Source organism: Musa acuminata, chromosome BXJ2-11 (assembly GCF_036884655.1).
Source record: "Musa acuminata AAA Group cultivar baxijiao chromosome BXJ2-11, Cavendish_Baxijiao_AAA, whole genome shotgun sequence".
Lineage (NCBI taxonomy): Eukaryota > Viridiplantae > Streptophyta > Magnoliopsida > Zingiberales > Musaceae > Musa > Musa acuminata.
In genome coordinates, this window is record NC_088348.1 from 2,357,310 (window position 1) to 2,373,764 (window position 16,455).

The 16,455-nt window shown below is 43.6% G+C and overlaps 3 protein-coding genes across 4 annotated transcripts; 1 reads left to right on the plus strand and 2 right to left on the minus strand.

The window, feature by feature from the left end:
- Positions 1-349: 349 nt before the first annotated feature.
- LOC135626277 (subtilisin-like protease 4) lies at positions 350-2,500 on the plus strand. The gene has a single exon (XM_065131469.1). It carries the CDS (start codon positions 350-352, stop codon positions 2,498-2,500), a length of 2,151 nt encoding a protein of 716 aa, XP_064987541.1.
- A 1,087-nt stretch (positions 2,501-3,587) lies between these two features.
- LOC135627741 (transcription factor PCF2-like) lies at positions 3,588-5,182 on the minus strand. The gene has a single exon (XM_065133968.1). The coding sequence runs from the start codon at positions 4,724-4,726 to the stop codon at positions 3,680-3,682; it is 1,047 nt and encodes a 348-aa protein (XP_064990040.1). The 5' UTR covers positions 4,727-5,182; the 3' UTR covers positions 3,588-3,679.
- A 1,440-nt stretch (positions 5,183-6,622) lies between these two features.
- LOC103970287 (SPX domain-containing membrane protein OsI_17046-like) lies at positions 6,623-16,140 on the minus strand. 2 transcript variants are annotated; one of them, XM_065133967.1, is made up of 12 exons: positions 16,017-16,140; positions 15,799-15,915; positions 14,201-14,276; positions 13,690-13,810; positions 12,322-12,633; positions 12,031-12,135; positions 11,489-11,943; positions 10,659-10,960; positions 9,381-9,562; positions 8,290-8,480; positions 7,355-7,488; positions 6,623-6,961 (listed from the first exon to the last, which is right to left on the minus strand). In XM_065133967.1, exons 3-12 carry the CDS (start codon positions 14,251-14,253, stop codon positions 6,723-6,725), a joined length of 2,094 nt encoding a protein of 697 aa, XP_064990039.1. In that variant the 5' UTR covers positions 14,254-14,276; positions 15,799-15,915; positions 16,017-16,140; the 3' UTR covers positions 6,623-6,722. The 2 variants fall into 2 exon arrangements, with proteins under 2 accessions (XP_064990039.1, XP_018675761.2); XM_018820216.2 differs by having other exon boundaries at positions 16,038-16,082.
- Between the last annotated feature and the right edge of the window lie 315 nt (positions 16,141-16,455).

Here is a 16,455-nt window from a genome sequence, read left to right on the forward strand (position 1 = left end):
ACGTGGGGTTAGCGTTATCGGCAATCATGCCATACCATCTCTGTGACGATGACGAAAACAGCTTACAACCACGTCGTCCTTTTCCGGAGCTCAATGCCTCTAAATTTACCCCTCAAAGCTGGACTCGGTTAATCCGTCTTTAACACCTCATCGTATGAGCAAGTGTTACGTCTTCCTGATCACGAAATCATTGTCTTCCGACCATGTCTTCGCTCCCTTTATATAGTTATATACATACGTAGGTTTAGATAGCAGTGTAATATTGAGTTTGAGGTCCATGGAGATCGTTCATGCCCTGCCGATGTGTCTTAGCCTCTTTGCTTTCGTTTCCTTCTTTTCCTATCCTTGCATGGTCTCCTGTAGCGAGAATCCTCATCGTAATACCAACCAGCTGCAGACGTACGTCATCCAATTGGAAACGCCGACCGCGTCCTTGGATGCTGACGGTCTCAACATCTGGCACAAATCCTTCCTGCCAGTGTCGGACGACGACTCTGATCGACGGCTGGTTCACTCCTACAGTCAAGTCTTCAGTGGGTTCGCCGCAAGGCTTACGGAGGAGGAGGCGAAGAGCGTGGCGAAGAAGGAGGGTTTCCTGCGTGTGTATCCGGACAGCGTCTTGCCTCTTCTCACTACCCACACGCCCGGCTTCCTCGGCCTTCAAAGTGGCGGAGGCACGTGGAGGGCTGCCAGCTTTGGCAAGGGGATCATCATCGGACTCCTTGACTCTGGTTTGGATCACGATCACCCTTCCTTCCATGATGACGGCGTGCCTCCGCCACCTACCAAATGGAAAGGCTCATGCGGATTCAAGACCGGCTGTAACAACAAGCTCATCGGCGCGAAGAACTTGTTCGGCAGCAGCAGCCCGGATGGGCCTATAGACGCTGATGGGCATGGTACGCACACGGCAAGCACAGCAGCCGGAAACTTTTTGAACAACGCGAGCTATTATGGCTTGGCCGGCGGCACGGCGGCAGGGATTGCACCACACGCTCACTTAGCCATCTACAAGGTGTGCATAACTGGGCGATGCCAACTCTCCGACGTACTAGCGGGGATCGACGCGGCCGTGGGAGATGGTGTCGACGTGATCTCCATTTCTATAGGTGGAGACGGCACCCCTATCGATGATGACCTTCTGGCCATTGGCGCATTTGGAGCTGTCAAGAAAGGGATATTTGTCAGCTGTGCCGCTGGCAATAGCGGACCAGGCGAGCGTACCGTTGCGAATGAAGCACCATGGTTACTAACCGTGGCGGCGAGCACCGTCGACAGAAGCCAAAGAGCGACCGTGAAGCTGGGCGACGGCCAAAAGTTTAATGGCGAGTCTCTCGATCAGTACCCGACCTCGAGTGGAAGTTTGCTTACACTTTTCCACATGGACACCGATCCATATTGCAAATCCTTGGACAGCAGCCAAGTCGAGGGTAAGGTGGTCGCCTGCTTGGTTTACCGAACTCCCAACTACACAGCTACTCTTGTTAAGGCAGCGGGTGGCGTCGGCGTAATACTCATCTCCACTGAAATCGAGGGATACACTATCCTTGACAACAGATGCAACTTCCCTGCAGCAATAGTAAGCAACGAGGATGGCGATAGAATCACATCCTATGCCACTTTAGCCACCAAGCCTACGGTATCCATCACTTATGACGGCACCATTATCGGAACATCTCCTTCTCCGGTCGTCGCTTCTTTCTCGTCGAGGGGTCCTTCCATAAATGTGCCGGGCATTCTTAAGCCCGACGTCTCCGGCCCAGGTGTCAACATTCTAGCGGCATGGCCTTCTGATGTGGTGGGTGGGGATGGACGTATGGGTCGAATGACCTTCAATTTCGAATCAGGTACCTCCATGGCGACCCCTCATCTGAGCGGGGTTGCTGCACTCCTAAAGAGCTTGCATCCCTGTTGGTCGCCGGCAGCCATCAAGTCCGCGATCATCACCACCTCAGACGACAAAGACGGAGATGGAAATCAGATTATGGACCAACAGCACACGACCGCCGGGTTCTTCGCGATGGGCGCAGGACACGTGAATCCGTCGAAGGCTGCTGACCCAGGTCTGGTTTACGACCTGGGTATCGACGACTACATAGCCTACGTCTGTGGCAAGTTCGGGAACAAAGGTGTCAGAGACATCGTTCGTGATACAACCGTCGACTGTGGGAAGATCAACAACATCACGGAATCAGAGCTGAATTATCCGTCAATTGTCGTTGCCCCAAAGAACGGAACCGCCGCGACGGTGAAACGGACGGTGACCAATGTCGGGCAGGCGAAGTCGAGTTACACGGTGGAGGTGGAGGTGCCGGAGACGGTGTCTGTGACTGTTAGGCCTCCGAGTCTAAGCTTCTCTGAAGTGAACCAGAAGATGAGTTTCTTGGTGACGGCAAAGTGGACGACGGCAGGGCTTCCCACGAGGAATGCGGAAGGAAACTTGAAGTGGGTTTCAGGTAAGCGTGTGGTGAGAAGCCCTCTCGTCGTCTCCATTTTATAGAGCAACCGAAGAGGCTGCTTTTCCTCGGGAATTTTAGATAACATAAATGTTCTTCACATGTTAAGAAAGATGCTCCGTGTACCCCTTCCTGGATATACAATATTATGAACAACTCAGCCGTATTATTCGTATGTATGAATTTGTAATCACTCACTGGCCTTTAAGAATTGACATATTATTATTCTTTTTTACTCTAATTCATCCCAAACTCAATATAGTATGCCCAAATATGATCTAATGGATTTTGTCTTGTAAGAGGAGACTTTATTATAAGAGAGTTAACGTACATACTGCTTACTGTGGTTGATTCTGTCATCCATCCGACGAAGGATTTGGGCTCGCACCAGTCAACGGAATTCGAGAAAAGAAAGCCGCAAATAGCATACTGCTCCGAATCATTTTAAGATTCTGATTCGTTTCACTCAATCCAATCATCTTTGATTTCCCTCGAATTAAATGGGACGGCAGAATTGTATTGACATATAAGTCGCACCGCGGGACCCAATGCCCCTTTCCTTGCACGAGCCCGGCCACGGTTTTAGATAACAGAGAGAGAGAGAGAGAGAGAGAGAGAGAGAGCGCCGTGGGACCCGTTCGCGCAGCGAGAGGATATTCCCGCTCCATGTGTCAAGCACACTGCACAAGACGTGGTCCCTCGTCCCCACCGAAAGACAGCCGGCGGGTACGCGTGTCGTGTCCACCACGCGGCATCGCTCGCGCTACCCGTGGAGACCACCATCGCCAAGACCACACGTCACCGGTCCCAGTGGGGTCCACGTCTCACGCGATTCCCGGACACCGGGCCCGGCCCGGCTGGCATCACGTGATGGACAGGTGGCGGCACGTGGACCTACCCTTCGCACTGGCTTCCATCCAACCAACGAACCAACACACGGGACCACCCGCAACTCCAGCCAACCCCGCTCACCGAGAACGCCCGCCACAAGCGCCGCCCCCTCCCCCCACTCCACCCCCCATACCTCGCACGTGCCGAGCTCGTGCTGTGACAGCGGAATGGCGAAGGGTAGTGGTATCATGGAACGGAGGCCATCGTGCTTTGCGTCGCCACTGAATTGGAAGCTGAACGGAGAGCAACAGCAACGATAAATAGAAGGAAAGAAGAAAGAAAAAGGAAGAGTAGGAGAGGGAGAAATCCCTCGGCTGATCCTAAATTCAATTCTAGTCTTCGGCGCTGCTGTCGTCTTCGTCGTCTTCGTCATCGTCGTCGTCGTCCACCTCTCGCGCTTGGCCGCGCTGAAACGTGCCAGGATCCGACATCAGTTGCAGCTCATGCTTCCCTCCCGCTGCCGGGGCTTTCGGTTGAGCGCCCGCTGCGGTCGCCACGTTGACGCCGGATACCCCGCTGGAGAACACCGTGTCGGTGGAGGCCGGCCGGACCGCGGCGAGGTGGATGATCTGCGGCGCCTGGGGGAACGTCCATACCTGCGACTGGCTCGACGGGCCTGCTGCTGATGATGGCGGTGGCAGCACCCACAGTGGCCCCGGCGGTATTACGCTGGCCCCTGCTGCGCTGCCCCCGAGCGTCCACATCGGCACCAACCCCTGCGCACCTGACCCCATCGGCGCCAAGCCCGACGACATCGTGATGGCACCGCCGACCGGGAGCATCGGATCCTGGACGGGGTAGTACCCAGCGACGACTGTGCCGCCACCCGTCCGCAACGGCTGGAGTTTCTTCCTCCGCTTTTTGCCTGCGCCCTCGTCGTCCACTGGCGTGTCATCCGCGGCCGCCGGGGTGGATGTGGAGGTCACTGGAGCGGAGGTCGGGGCCTCCGTGGGAATTTTTAGGGTTCCGCCGACACTGGTGGCGATAGCAGGGATGGTCCCGGTGCCAGTTGCGGCGATGATAGCCGGCTCCGCGTGCTCGAGGAGCCACTGTATGGTCTCCCCGTCGGACTTGTGCCCTAGCTCGCGCGTTAGCTGGAAGATGCGGGCGGCGCACGCCGCCGGCATCCGGATCCTCCGTCCGCGGCCCTCCACCTTCGTGTGCCGGTCCTTGGTCCGGCTAGCTGGCCTCCGGATTATCTGGAACGCCCCCATCCCCAACATCTCGAGAGGCTCCGGCTTGGGGACGATGAAGCGGTGGACCGGTAAGACCCCCGACGGCGGGACCGCCACCCCTCCTCCTAACACCCCACCGACGCCGCCACCGCCTTCGGCTGTCTTCCTCCGTCCATCCTCTTCGTCGCGCTTCTGGGATTCCATATCTACTGCACTTTACCGTCTTCGAAAAAGCTCACATCTTTTGCCTTTCCCTCTCTTCTCCCCAAAATAACAGATCGCACGCACACTTGCACACACACCAACCCTAGAAGCCCACCCAACCCCCCCTTCTTTTATCAGCCATCCCGCGGCGAAATAACCGTGACTCGGCTCCGAGCTGTTACGACCGTCGGATCCCTGAGGGTCCACCAGATCAAGATTTAAGTGTACCCTAGAGCCTTGATAATTTGGGGAATGCAGTGAACGCGTATCTGTTTGATCGTTGGGGGAGGCGGAGGGGGCGTGCCGTGTGCGGATGAGGATTCCGATACTGTTCCTCGCAGCAGTTTTCGTCGACCTGTTCGTTTCGTACTCAGATGACCTACCTGGCTTTTGAGTGGCGAAAGCTGTGACCACAGTTTAAGGCTCCGGCCTCCAATCACTAGCCAGGTAGGCTGCGGCTATTAGCCTATCACTTCCTTGAAACTTCTCTTCCTAAACTACGCTCGTATTTATACTCTCTTGAAGCACACTAACAGGACGCACCATCAGGTGGGGACGGATCCCTTAACTTGTTTGTCCTCTCCTGTATCACGTCACACTTTACTGTGGGTGGGGCTCACCACTACGCGAGCCGGGACCCATTTGCCGTCGCAGCGAAAACGAAGTCGGGTGGGGAGGGCTAGAAAAGGTGGGCCACTAGCGTGGGGCGGCTTTCGGCACCGGGGGGGGGGGGTTAGTGGCTCCCACGCATACGGTGGCCTTCAAACCATTGGGGCCCGGGACTCAGGCGAGCCGTAGGTGCGGCGCCGTGGAAGCCGAGCCTTGGCGCCTGGTCCCCCCGTGCCAACTCTCGTCTATGCAAGTGGCGGGGGCAGCGTGGACCCTACGACACTGACGAACAAATGGTGGGGTGCGGGTTTTTTTTACAGTGATCGTGGGCCCGGGGGTGACACAGTAGTGGGGCACCCGGTCCCACAATGGGAACAAGTGGCTGGGTGGTTCTAATTTAAATGGTGGGTCCAACTCGGGCCGACGCTAGAGCCCGAGTGAGACGGAAAGGTGAAGTAAAACACTCGGATCAGACGGTCATGGATGACGAGTTATGACAGCTGTAGACAACCGGGCGCGCGGCCACCAAGTCCTTGGAAAGGGTGAGAGGTAGGCGGCAACAAACCGCGGAACAGCTCTTCCGTCTTCTTATATCAAACTTCGCGAATCACGAAGTCGTTCTTTTTCTTATGTGCACTATTATGCTCTTTAAAAACTCTCACCAACCTGTCTTATCATTGGTGGTAAAGTCTTGGGCTCACGTGGGTCCCGATTCATTGTTGCCACCACGGGAATGGAAAGGTATCGCGAAGACAACGCTAGGTTTATTTGAGGCCGGTCTGTCGTCATGGTTCCGGTGACCATTGGGTTCGTCTGTGTCCTTGTCTAACGGTATGCCATTGTTGACTTCAATTCGTGTTCGATTTCCCGGTTAAGAGGAACTTTCATGTGTAACCTCCACCAGCTCCGTCTTCTGATCATGTTTCTCTAATTTGACGTCCAATTTATACGACTCGGACGAAGGAAAACGCATAGTTCAATTTGCTACCCGCACATCTGGAAGAATAGATTTTTACAACGTTATCTTTTTGAGTTGTGTGTTATTACGGAATCTGTGATGAATTTTGTCTTGTAAAAAGGAACAACTCAAAAAGATAACGTTGTAAAAATCTATATTTGATTCTATTTTGCAATTAATGGCACAGTATTAAGTTGCTGCATGTTGGTAGGTGATTCCAATAGGTACCAAATCAAGTGTGATGGTGGTAAATGATAGAATGATCTATGCCTCTACCATGGAAGAATAGCTTTAACCATCCATCTCGGAGATATACGGATGCACACACATGAATCTAATTGGATTTCAATTAATTTGTAGTCAAGCTTTATCTACTATACAATTGATACAGAAGGAGGAAAAAGATTTACAGATTAAGACAGTGATCGATTAATATAGAGTACTGTAAGTAAGAAAGGTGGCAACGATAGAGGCCAGACAAATGAGAAGAGAAGGGAATAGGGTGGCATTGAGGAGTCGGTCGTCACCCAAATAGCCTGCTATCGTTATCGTGCCATCCGCAAAAACCCGGGCCAAAGTTCCAGCTTCTGTTGACAGCAAGCCACCATTATACGTGCCACGGGCGAGCCGCGATGACATCACACGAGATAGAAGTGATAGGTTAACCCCTGCATTGTTGAAAGTTGAAACATACATGTTAATATTAGAACGAAGAAATAAATATTTTGTAGTAATAATGGTTGATGCATTGAAATCAATTACATGAACTGCAACCAAACAAGGGAAACTGTGGTCCTTAATATCATAGAAGCCACTTAGTAATTTGTATTCATTTTTAAGTCAGACCTTTCAAGGTCGTCTATATTGGTTTGGGATGAATTCTTAGTTTTTATTTTAATTTTGTAAATTCAATTCAAAAAAACTGCTGGTTGTCAAATCCAAAATATCATATTTACTACTGGATTTTTTGCTAACCTCGGAACAAAGAGAGATACAAAGGAGGCAGTTTGTAGGTTCAATCCCATAAATATATTTTGCAATTTACCATCCATGTAAATTACCTTCGAGTACTTCAGCAGATACAAATATGATGAGCGCCGAGCTGACATATTGTGGCACAGAGTATAAATTGGTGAAGTGGAAGCTGAGCATTATACCAACCAATACCATGAGTTCAGATGCCAAGAGAATTTGCCTGCAAAATACAATAAATTTGAAAAAAAAAATATTCCAATTAAAAAAAGAATAAAATTAGTTGCCATTAAGCTATCAGGTAAATATATCTAATTAAGCACCTTCTTCAGATACTTATCAAAACAGATCTGCACATAGCCCATCAATCTTAAATGACATATGTCTGCTAGTTTCATGTTTATTGACAATATATTATGTAAACTTAAGGGCACAAAAGAGGAGAAATATTATCTTGAGTTAAAAAATATTTTTTCTTGTGAAAACTTAAAAAACATGCATAAGAAAGGGAAAAAAAAAAAACATCCATTTGTGATGCATAGCTAATGGTTGACTAGGGGAAGCATCACAACTTACCTCATTATATATCTTTAGTGGATACAGATATGCAAGGGAGCTTAGGAAATAAAACCTGGTTTCTCATTATATATCTCGTTAATACAAGAGGAAACTATATCTGATGTAACACATAAGTAGATAATGACAGCTGATATTTGGAAATAAAACCTGGTTTCTCATTCTAAGGAAACATAAGTTGGTATGTAAAAGATGAGGCATAAATTGTTCGAATCAACTCTTGGTATAGATAGCACCAAGGTATATATGACATTAACCTCCACAGAACGCATAGTGGACTTCAGAGTTAATGTAATAACTATTAAACACCAAAGTTGCAGAGAATGAATATTTATGTGAAAAACATCAATATGTTTTACTTGAATCACAGTAATAAAATATACTAACTACTCTGATTCTCAAACAATCAAGTAATGGAAAAGCTAGAATATCATGCTTCTTCAGATACCTGTCCTCAAACATATTGGAAATGTAGCTTCCGACAACAGCATTTACTGGAAGAACTGTCAGTCCAAGGACTGCTAGAAAGATTGCTACTTTGCTTGTAGACCAACTAAAGTATATTGCAGTGATGACACTTGATTCTGAAAGTAATATCTCCATCGCATATTTAAGCATGAAATAGATTAACAACTGGACCTACAAGGTAGCAAGTCAGGTGAAGGTTATGCATCAACATTCTGCTTTGTCAAGATTGATATTGCAAGATATATTGAAACTAACAAGAATGTCAAGCATCATCAGCAAAATATAAATCAATAACGCAACATAGAGATTGAGAAAAAAATTAAAAGAAAATCTTATGGTTCCTTGAGTGCCAAAGGAGCCTTCAGCAAAAGGAGCCTTCAGCATGTTAATCACAGAATTGTTTATGATGGCTCCATCATTAGTCTACTTAGTATCATAATGTAGAGCCGGTTTGAATGGAAAATTCACAAGACTTCCATTACAGTTATATTTATTTCTTTATGACTTTTTTACTTTAATGAGCCTCAGCTGAATCACGATCCACGAATACAAATAACTTTTCTTAATTAAATAATAGTTTATCTGTACTATCTTATGCAGAATTGCATATCTGGTGCTGTTTTATGAGGCATTTTAAGTAATTTCATCGCTTCTGGCTTATAGCTTAAGCATCAGATATATACCTGAAATGGACGTAATACCAAGAAGTCTTGTAAATTTTGAACTATAGAAAGGACAATTTTAGTAAAATGTGACACCATGGTAAGCTTACTTATTTACTACATAGGTAAGGTTTTCAAGTCAAAAAAGCAACCTATTTATTTGCAAGGGTAAGAGACGAATAACATCGGTCATCCCAAGTTGGATATTGGAGAGAGTTCCATTTGTTAAGCCACCCGTCTAGTATCTAAATGCATAGTCAATTGACAACATATCATTCAATTGATAGAACAATGGCTAAGAAATCAGAGTTTCATTGTTGCTAATGCTTGATAACTTAATCCAATTAGAGATTTCAAAATAATTAAAAAGAAACTAAATGCAACCTAATGAACCATAAAAAAGTCGAACCTTCACTGATGGTGTAAGCAATCTATAGGCTGAAGCAATTGATGTTACAGGCTTGTGGGAATCTTCAGATGATTCTTCGCTATCTTCAAAATCTTGGTCTTCATCTTCATCTAGCTTATCTTTTGAGCTCAAGAGAAGAGGCTGAACAAGGCCATCTTCCAGGTTCTCAGTCTCCACATGTTCTGTTTACGCAACAAAATGTACCAAATTTTGTATATCATATCGTAATTCTTCTTACTCACATTGTTGGTCTGATTTGCACATCTTTAACTATAACTGTTAGCTGACTAACATTCAAAATAAGAAACATGTCTTCATCAATTATTACCAGAATGCAGAAAGAAAATTCCAGGTGGTGCACATTAACAGAAAAAAAAAAAAAGATGATCTAGGATTAACTAACTAACATAACTTGGACAGTTCCATATGAATTGAGCATAATTGTTTCGAGATATATAATTCTCACTAACCTCAATAATAGTCAATTATCAAGTCTATTTGACTCTCAACCAAGTTCTTCATATATTTAGATCATCAACTAAGATGTAGACTTATCTTAAAAACCCAAAATTCAACAGATAAATATGGAAGTGTTTGAAGTGCAGTCAATAGAAATAACATGTGAGGACACTAATCTTCGGATTTCAAGCTCCAGTTGGTTTCTTGGTACATCAGAATTTTAACATAAACCTTCAAAAGTATATCAGCTTCTACATCAATTTTTTTTTTCCAATATCATAGCTGATTATTTAGTATTTTAAACCACACTTTTGGAAAGGATTTCTTATCTCCTAAGGATCATCATTGCAGAAGAAAACTCAATCCACATGTCATCTGCTAACCTTTGAAATAGACCATGTTTAGCTACATTGTATCTCTTTATTTTATTGGAGAATTTTCTGCTCATTTCAGCATATATTAATTTCTTAAACTGGCATTTAAGGTTTCTGTTTCCAAGTCATAGCACTGATTTTCTCCAATCCATCCAATCTTCTAGAGCTCTCATCCTTTGCCTCTACTGTAGTTTGGGATAAGTTCTCTTCCTCAGCTTGAATCAATCCACTAACATTATATGGCAGCCTAGTGACTAGTTGACACTCGATGAGACGCAGCAATGAAATCTTCTTAAGAACAACATCTCCAGTTTTTGTAGAATATGTGCCATAGGAAGTCAAACGGTTTCTTGAACAAATACCAAAGAGAAATCCTAGGGCTATCTGTTACTGGATTATAACATATTGCATAGAAAAAGTAGGGTAACAAACGAAGATCACTTACCAGCATGTGCACTTGCTGGAATATGGTTCTCTTCAGCTTCATGAACTGGCTCCCGGAATGAAATCCACAAAAAAAGAAGATAAATAAGCCAAGCAAGAGCCATAAGCCACCCTGGTAATGTGTTTTGGTTGAATGTGAGTGTGTAGATCTTGAAATTTGTTTGAAGCAACCCAGCCAGAGCAGGACCACAAGCCATTCCAAGAGCACTGGCACTTACAAAACCTGCAGAAGCTTGCATGCGTATTTTAAGAGGTACACAATCGCTTATGTAACGACGATTTACAGCTCTTGCTGAACCTAACCTGCAAGAATCATAAACTGGCATATAATACAGCACTCGATGTACAGAGAAAAAACTCAAACAAGATCATGGATGCAAAGCATTACAACACTGAGAATTTAAGATCACATGAGACAACAATTAAGATGATTCAAGACAAAACAATGGTAATCTTTTGCAGCAGCCAATAAAAGATTAAGCATATCAACCATAGTCACAAACAACCTTACTAGTATGCAAGATGGCTACAGTTGATTGACAAACAAGAGATTGTGGAAACTTTAATACCAAAAGTTCATACGGGAAGACACACATGCAGCAGTGCACTGTCCATAACTACATTACCAGTCAGGTTCTGCCATGAGTGTCAAAACAAAGCCATGAAAATACCTTCAATAAACAAGATCTACAATGTTCTTTGCAGATAGAAATAACATAAAATCTGCTCTAGCATCTAAAGAAGTAATCATATAAAAAATACAATAAACGTTGAACAGAGATCAGTCATAAAGAATTCCACTTCCAAATGAGAAAAGCAAGAGTCTCTTACCCGCATAAAAGACGACCGATAAGAAGAATCACTATTGATTTAAAGTCATAAGCCAATGCATACAGTATATTTCCCAGGAAAAGCATAATGCTGCTAAAGACTAGAGGCCTGAAGTATGACTTATTTGACCATGCACTGAAGTAGACTGAGGAGAACACTTGTGCAACAGCCATTGAGCCAATAATCACACCACATACAGTTGCTGCAGCTCCTAGGCTCAGTGCATAGTCGTCAGCGGTTGGGACAATGATATATGTGTTGACCATGTAGAGAAACGTATTTGTTAGATTTAAAATTAGAGATATAAAATGGTATTTGTGGTCATCGGCATGATCCTCTGCTGTAGTAGGTATGTCTTCTTGAAGAATAAGTGCATGCTGTCCTAAGAATTGAAGAAAATTTGTTGAATGAGTTAGTTTGTCCACTGATGCATTTATTTGATCTATAACAGGGTCCTGCAGTAAATACATACAAGGAGTTGTTAGTGCTGAGGACAAGTATTAAGGCCTAAAGTAACAATTTAATTGAAGTTAACAAATAACCTTTAAAACTCTAGATGGCTGATCATAAATGGACGAGTAGCTCCCTTGGTGATCTTGAAGATCTGCAAGGTGACGAGACAGAGCACCCACAACAGCACCTATACCCTGTTTAGTCATCAATATGAGGAGGCCCATCAGAGTTCAGACTAGGTAATCTAATTGGAATGATGTGCTGAGAATCACTCCATTGAGCTCAGGGGGTATTATGAGCAATAGCTGGGAAAAAACAAACTGCTAGGTTTGTTTAGGTCAAACAAACATAGGGAAAAATAAGCTCGAGAGGAATAGTACCACATGCTTAAAGACCTGCTGCAGCTGAGAATAGGGGTGACTCGCTCGACTAGAAACATAGTAGTCTGTGAATCTAGAATGAAATCGTTTATCGAACTTCTTCAATATTTTACGAAGACCAGTAGCATTCATGTCCACAAACCTAAGAAGTTTAAGAAGATCATATCCGGTTGTTCTATAAGCTTCTTGAAGTTCAAATATTTGGGATATATCTGGCTTCTCTAAAAGAACTTTGTGCTGCTCTCCTAGTTCCTGAATCCTGCTTGCAAGAAGCCCTTGTTGTTCCAAAACAAAAAGGACATTCTTCTCAATCTGAAGAAACACAAAGGAAAAACTGAAAGATATCCCCAAGAGTATGCTATCTCATGAGAAACATTTTCCATAATCTTTATTTACAACATTATGTGCCAAAACTAGGCAAATTCCAGCATCCAAAATCTTAAAAGACAATTATCTAGCAACAGCAAAAATTGCATATAATGCAACAGGAAAAGCGAAAAGCAATTTCACGTTTCAGTCCATCTTCTGCATTGAAAACTTCAATAGCTATCACAACAAGAAGTGCTACAGTTTCATCAAGCAAGACACATTTTACTGAAAAATCACATCATCTGCTCTTATGTATACTAAGGTGACTAATCATGGAAATGAACTAACTAATGACCTATATAACGAAAGATAAAAAAATGGGTCGATCTTGACTATTTGTTAGCCGCCTGTTCTCACATACTTCAAAAGTTCAAAACATTGTATGATTGCAGAACACTTCACTAAAAGAGTGTACTCCATTTGTGCACTCAACAAAATAAACAAACATATCCAAAAATGCAATATAGGGCTGTGCCACAATTCACAGTTCCATATGGTTGACAAGGAATAATATTTCAAATGAACTAGATGGTATCTTGGCATATAAATTAAGAAAGCTAGTTGCCCAAGCACACCCAATAAATTCTATACTTTTCAGGTCAAACGTAAAAGGAAAACGGTTAATAAAAGGATCAGAAAAATATGTGAATGTCAAAAACATTATCTTTGTAAATATGTAAAATAATTACATTAAAAGAAAGGATTTATTTCTGAATGAGGATGCATATAATGGCTGATCATAAATATTTGAATAAGTCAAATGAAGTGAAATCATGTAGCAAGATCCAAGCATTATTTACCTAAGCACTTCCCCAAACCAACCACATAGAGCTAAATAAATTTCTTAAGCATTTCTGAACTAAAATCAGCATATGCATATAGAATATGCTACACTAACTCACTCTCGGCCTATGAAGCTCGTAAACAATCACAAAGTAAAGCTGCTGAAAGCGCACAATATATAATGACTCCCGGTGAAGGCAAATAGATTGGTGATACCTGGTCATCTAGCATCTTGGAGAACTCTTTGATAACTTGGCGACGATCTTCCCTGCCTGCTTGAGTTTGCTGAACAAATTGCTTCAGTCTTTTCTTCATTAACTTGTAGTTAATATAATACCTGGAAACAGTAATACCAGAAGGAACAAATGAATAAGAAACTAGAACAAGCATAAAATGGCAAAATAACTGTAGTATATATATATAACTTGTATTAAATTAGTCAATGGCACAAAACACTTCTTGGAATGAGATATCTCAGAATCACGTATGTGATTTCATGGATGCATCGAGAATAACTTTCAGATCTTCAACAAAAGTTAAGCGGAAAGTTTCCAATGAATTGGAAATTTTATTGTCTTCTAAGTGAAATTACACAAATTTATGGTTGAGACTAAGGTTTACTTGTTATTGAATCAAGAGAGATAAGTAATGCACAATCATCAGAACAAGGACAGAAATATTGGGTTACTTAATATTGAGAAGAATATACTTTAAACAAGTACATTACCGTTTCCACTCCTGAATTTGATCTGCCATCAACTTTTTCCCAAAATTAACCATCCTGGAATTCTCTATGTTAATAACTGTGTCAAAGGAGCATCACACAACTTTCAGAGTCAGATAATATGATTCGAGTAAGGTTCCAAGAATAACAATCTGCGAAGGTATAAATGTTGTTACATTTTCTATAAGCTACACAGAATCAAAAAGGCTAACTCATTTGGCTTTCATCTAAATTTTTGCAGAAATCAAAAGATATGAACCACAGCAATAAATTAGTGACATATGCAATACAAGAATATTTGCTTGACTAAACAGTAAGATTGCTCAAACAAGAAAACAAAATGCATGGCAGAGAACATAGAAGTTCAATATCAACAATGTCCCTATCAATTTAGGTGCTTATTCTTTCATTCTGACAGTAAAATACATAACAAGTAATGATGATTTCTTAAAATCAATTGGCAGGATATATATAATATAACAAAAATTCTTGTAGACGATCTTGTAGCTTCGATCTTATAGACCATTTTCTCAAAACCATCAAGTGTCAAGGTTCCCCCAGCTAACAATAACCGTCCACATTTGAAGTATTAGAAACAGAAAGATTCATCTTGTAAGGCATTTTTAGCTTCATCATCATAACTATATCATCTTATATTACCATAGTTCATTTTCAAGTGGGATAATATATTATTAGAAGACACCCAGTAACTATTATTAGAAGCTATGATGGAAAAGACAAAACAGAACAAACATGTAAAAGGGCGATAAGCCATGGAGGTTTGTGTGTGAGAGAGAGAACCAAAAAACAGAACCGACATAATAGACAAAGAGAAGGCAATAGCTATGGGAGCCAGAGATTTACGTGAAAGGAAGAGGAAAACCTTGTAATTTGTATATCTGAGGGTGTCAGAAAGCACCAGATAGAATGATCAGGAGGTACTTACTGATCACCGACAACATACAATCAGTAGAAATTCTTCCATTTTTCTGTTCATTTCTCGAGTGGACGGCACGTGCAGATAGGCAGGCCAAGAAGTTATCCTTGTGCATTCAATGAAGCATTCAGATATGGACTGGGGTAAACAGGACACTCAAATTTAACTCTTATTTAGCTGTACCGCTAACAGAGTGACCAACTATATTAGGAATTATTACGACACGATTATGGAATCACTATCCTTCGCCAAGAACTTCAAATTTCAAATCGCAATCGTTACTTTAGAACTCGATTTTGGTAACATATCTGAACCTAACTGGATCTATAGCAAGAGATTCTAGCATTAGAGTCAAACTCAGGTAAATCCTCACTTAGATTATACAAGAAACCAACATGATCGGAAAACAATGGCCATGGAGTTTGAGATCAGAGGTGAAGAAACAAGTCCAAGAGAAGGATAGTTAGTTAGCCACACTCCAGAAGTACACGAGAACCAAGGATTGCATATTTTGCATCCCCGAAAGCAAAGCCGTCGCATAGTTTACATAACAGTGGCCGGGACCAATCCCAACAACAAATACTCTATTGGAACCAATTCAATATCAGTTTCTACTTGACGGCAAACAAAATCAACAGTCAACTCAAGAACATTCGAGCATTACCAGGGACAAGATGAAAGATTCAGATCTTCCGCTCCGACGCTTCTTTAGCTCTTATTAGATGACCATCAACGAATCGCGAGAAAGATGCCGACCGCCGGAATTCAACCGAACATAAACCTAATTTTGAGAGGGAAGAAAGGGAGTAAGAAGAAACTGACACCACTCGAGCACAATGGGAGAGCGAAGAAGAGGGAAATAGCGAGAGAACGAAGTCGTACAAACAAGCCCATCTCACTAACCAACTGCACGACACGGAGAAACGGAAGGGGAACGGTCGAAGCACGAGGCGATGTGAGCCTGTTGTCTCACTCGTTATTTATAGGCTCGTATGCTGGTAGCGAGAGGGCGGGGGGGGGGGGGAAGAGAGGGAGAACCACTCGAACCGTATCGGACGCGACGCGAATCTTGGCGTATTGTATGTATGTGGAAGGGAAGGCAAGTCCCAACTCCGCACATCCGCATAAGATACCTCATGCGGTGAGTAACATCGCCTCATCGCATGTGACGTGGAATGAGACTCCTAAATATCGCGGACTCCTACCACTTCTATTTCGGGATTTCTTGTAAGTGGGTACGCGTCGTCAGAGAAGTGGCAGTCACGTATACGGGAACTGTGCGGGAATATGCGCATCCGGGAGCAACAAAGTCGCACGCCAG

Excerpts from the sequence above, each read along its gene's own strand:
- LOC135626277 (XM_065131469.1), top strand. The coding sequence starts at position 350 with ATGGTCTCCTGTAGCGAGAATCCTCATCGTAATACCAACCAGCTGCAG.
- LOC135627741 (XM_065133968.1), bottom strand. The coding sequence starts at position 4,726 with ATGGAATCCCAGAAGCGCGACGAAGAGGATGGACGGAGGAAGACAGCC.
- LOC103970287 (XM_065133967.1), bottom strand. The coding sequence starts at position 14,253 with ATGGTTAATTTTGGGAAAAAGTTGATGGCAGATCAAATTCAGGAGTGG. Across the intron at positions 12,634-13,689 it reads CCAAGATGCTAGATGACCAG|ATTGAGAAGAATGTCCTTTT; the intron begins GTATCACCAATC and ends GTGTTTCTTCAG. Across the intron at positions 9,563-10,658 it reads TCCAGCAAGTGCACATGCTG|AACATGTGGAGACTGAGAAC; the intron begins GTAAGTGATCTT and ends TTGCGTAAACAG.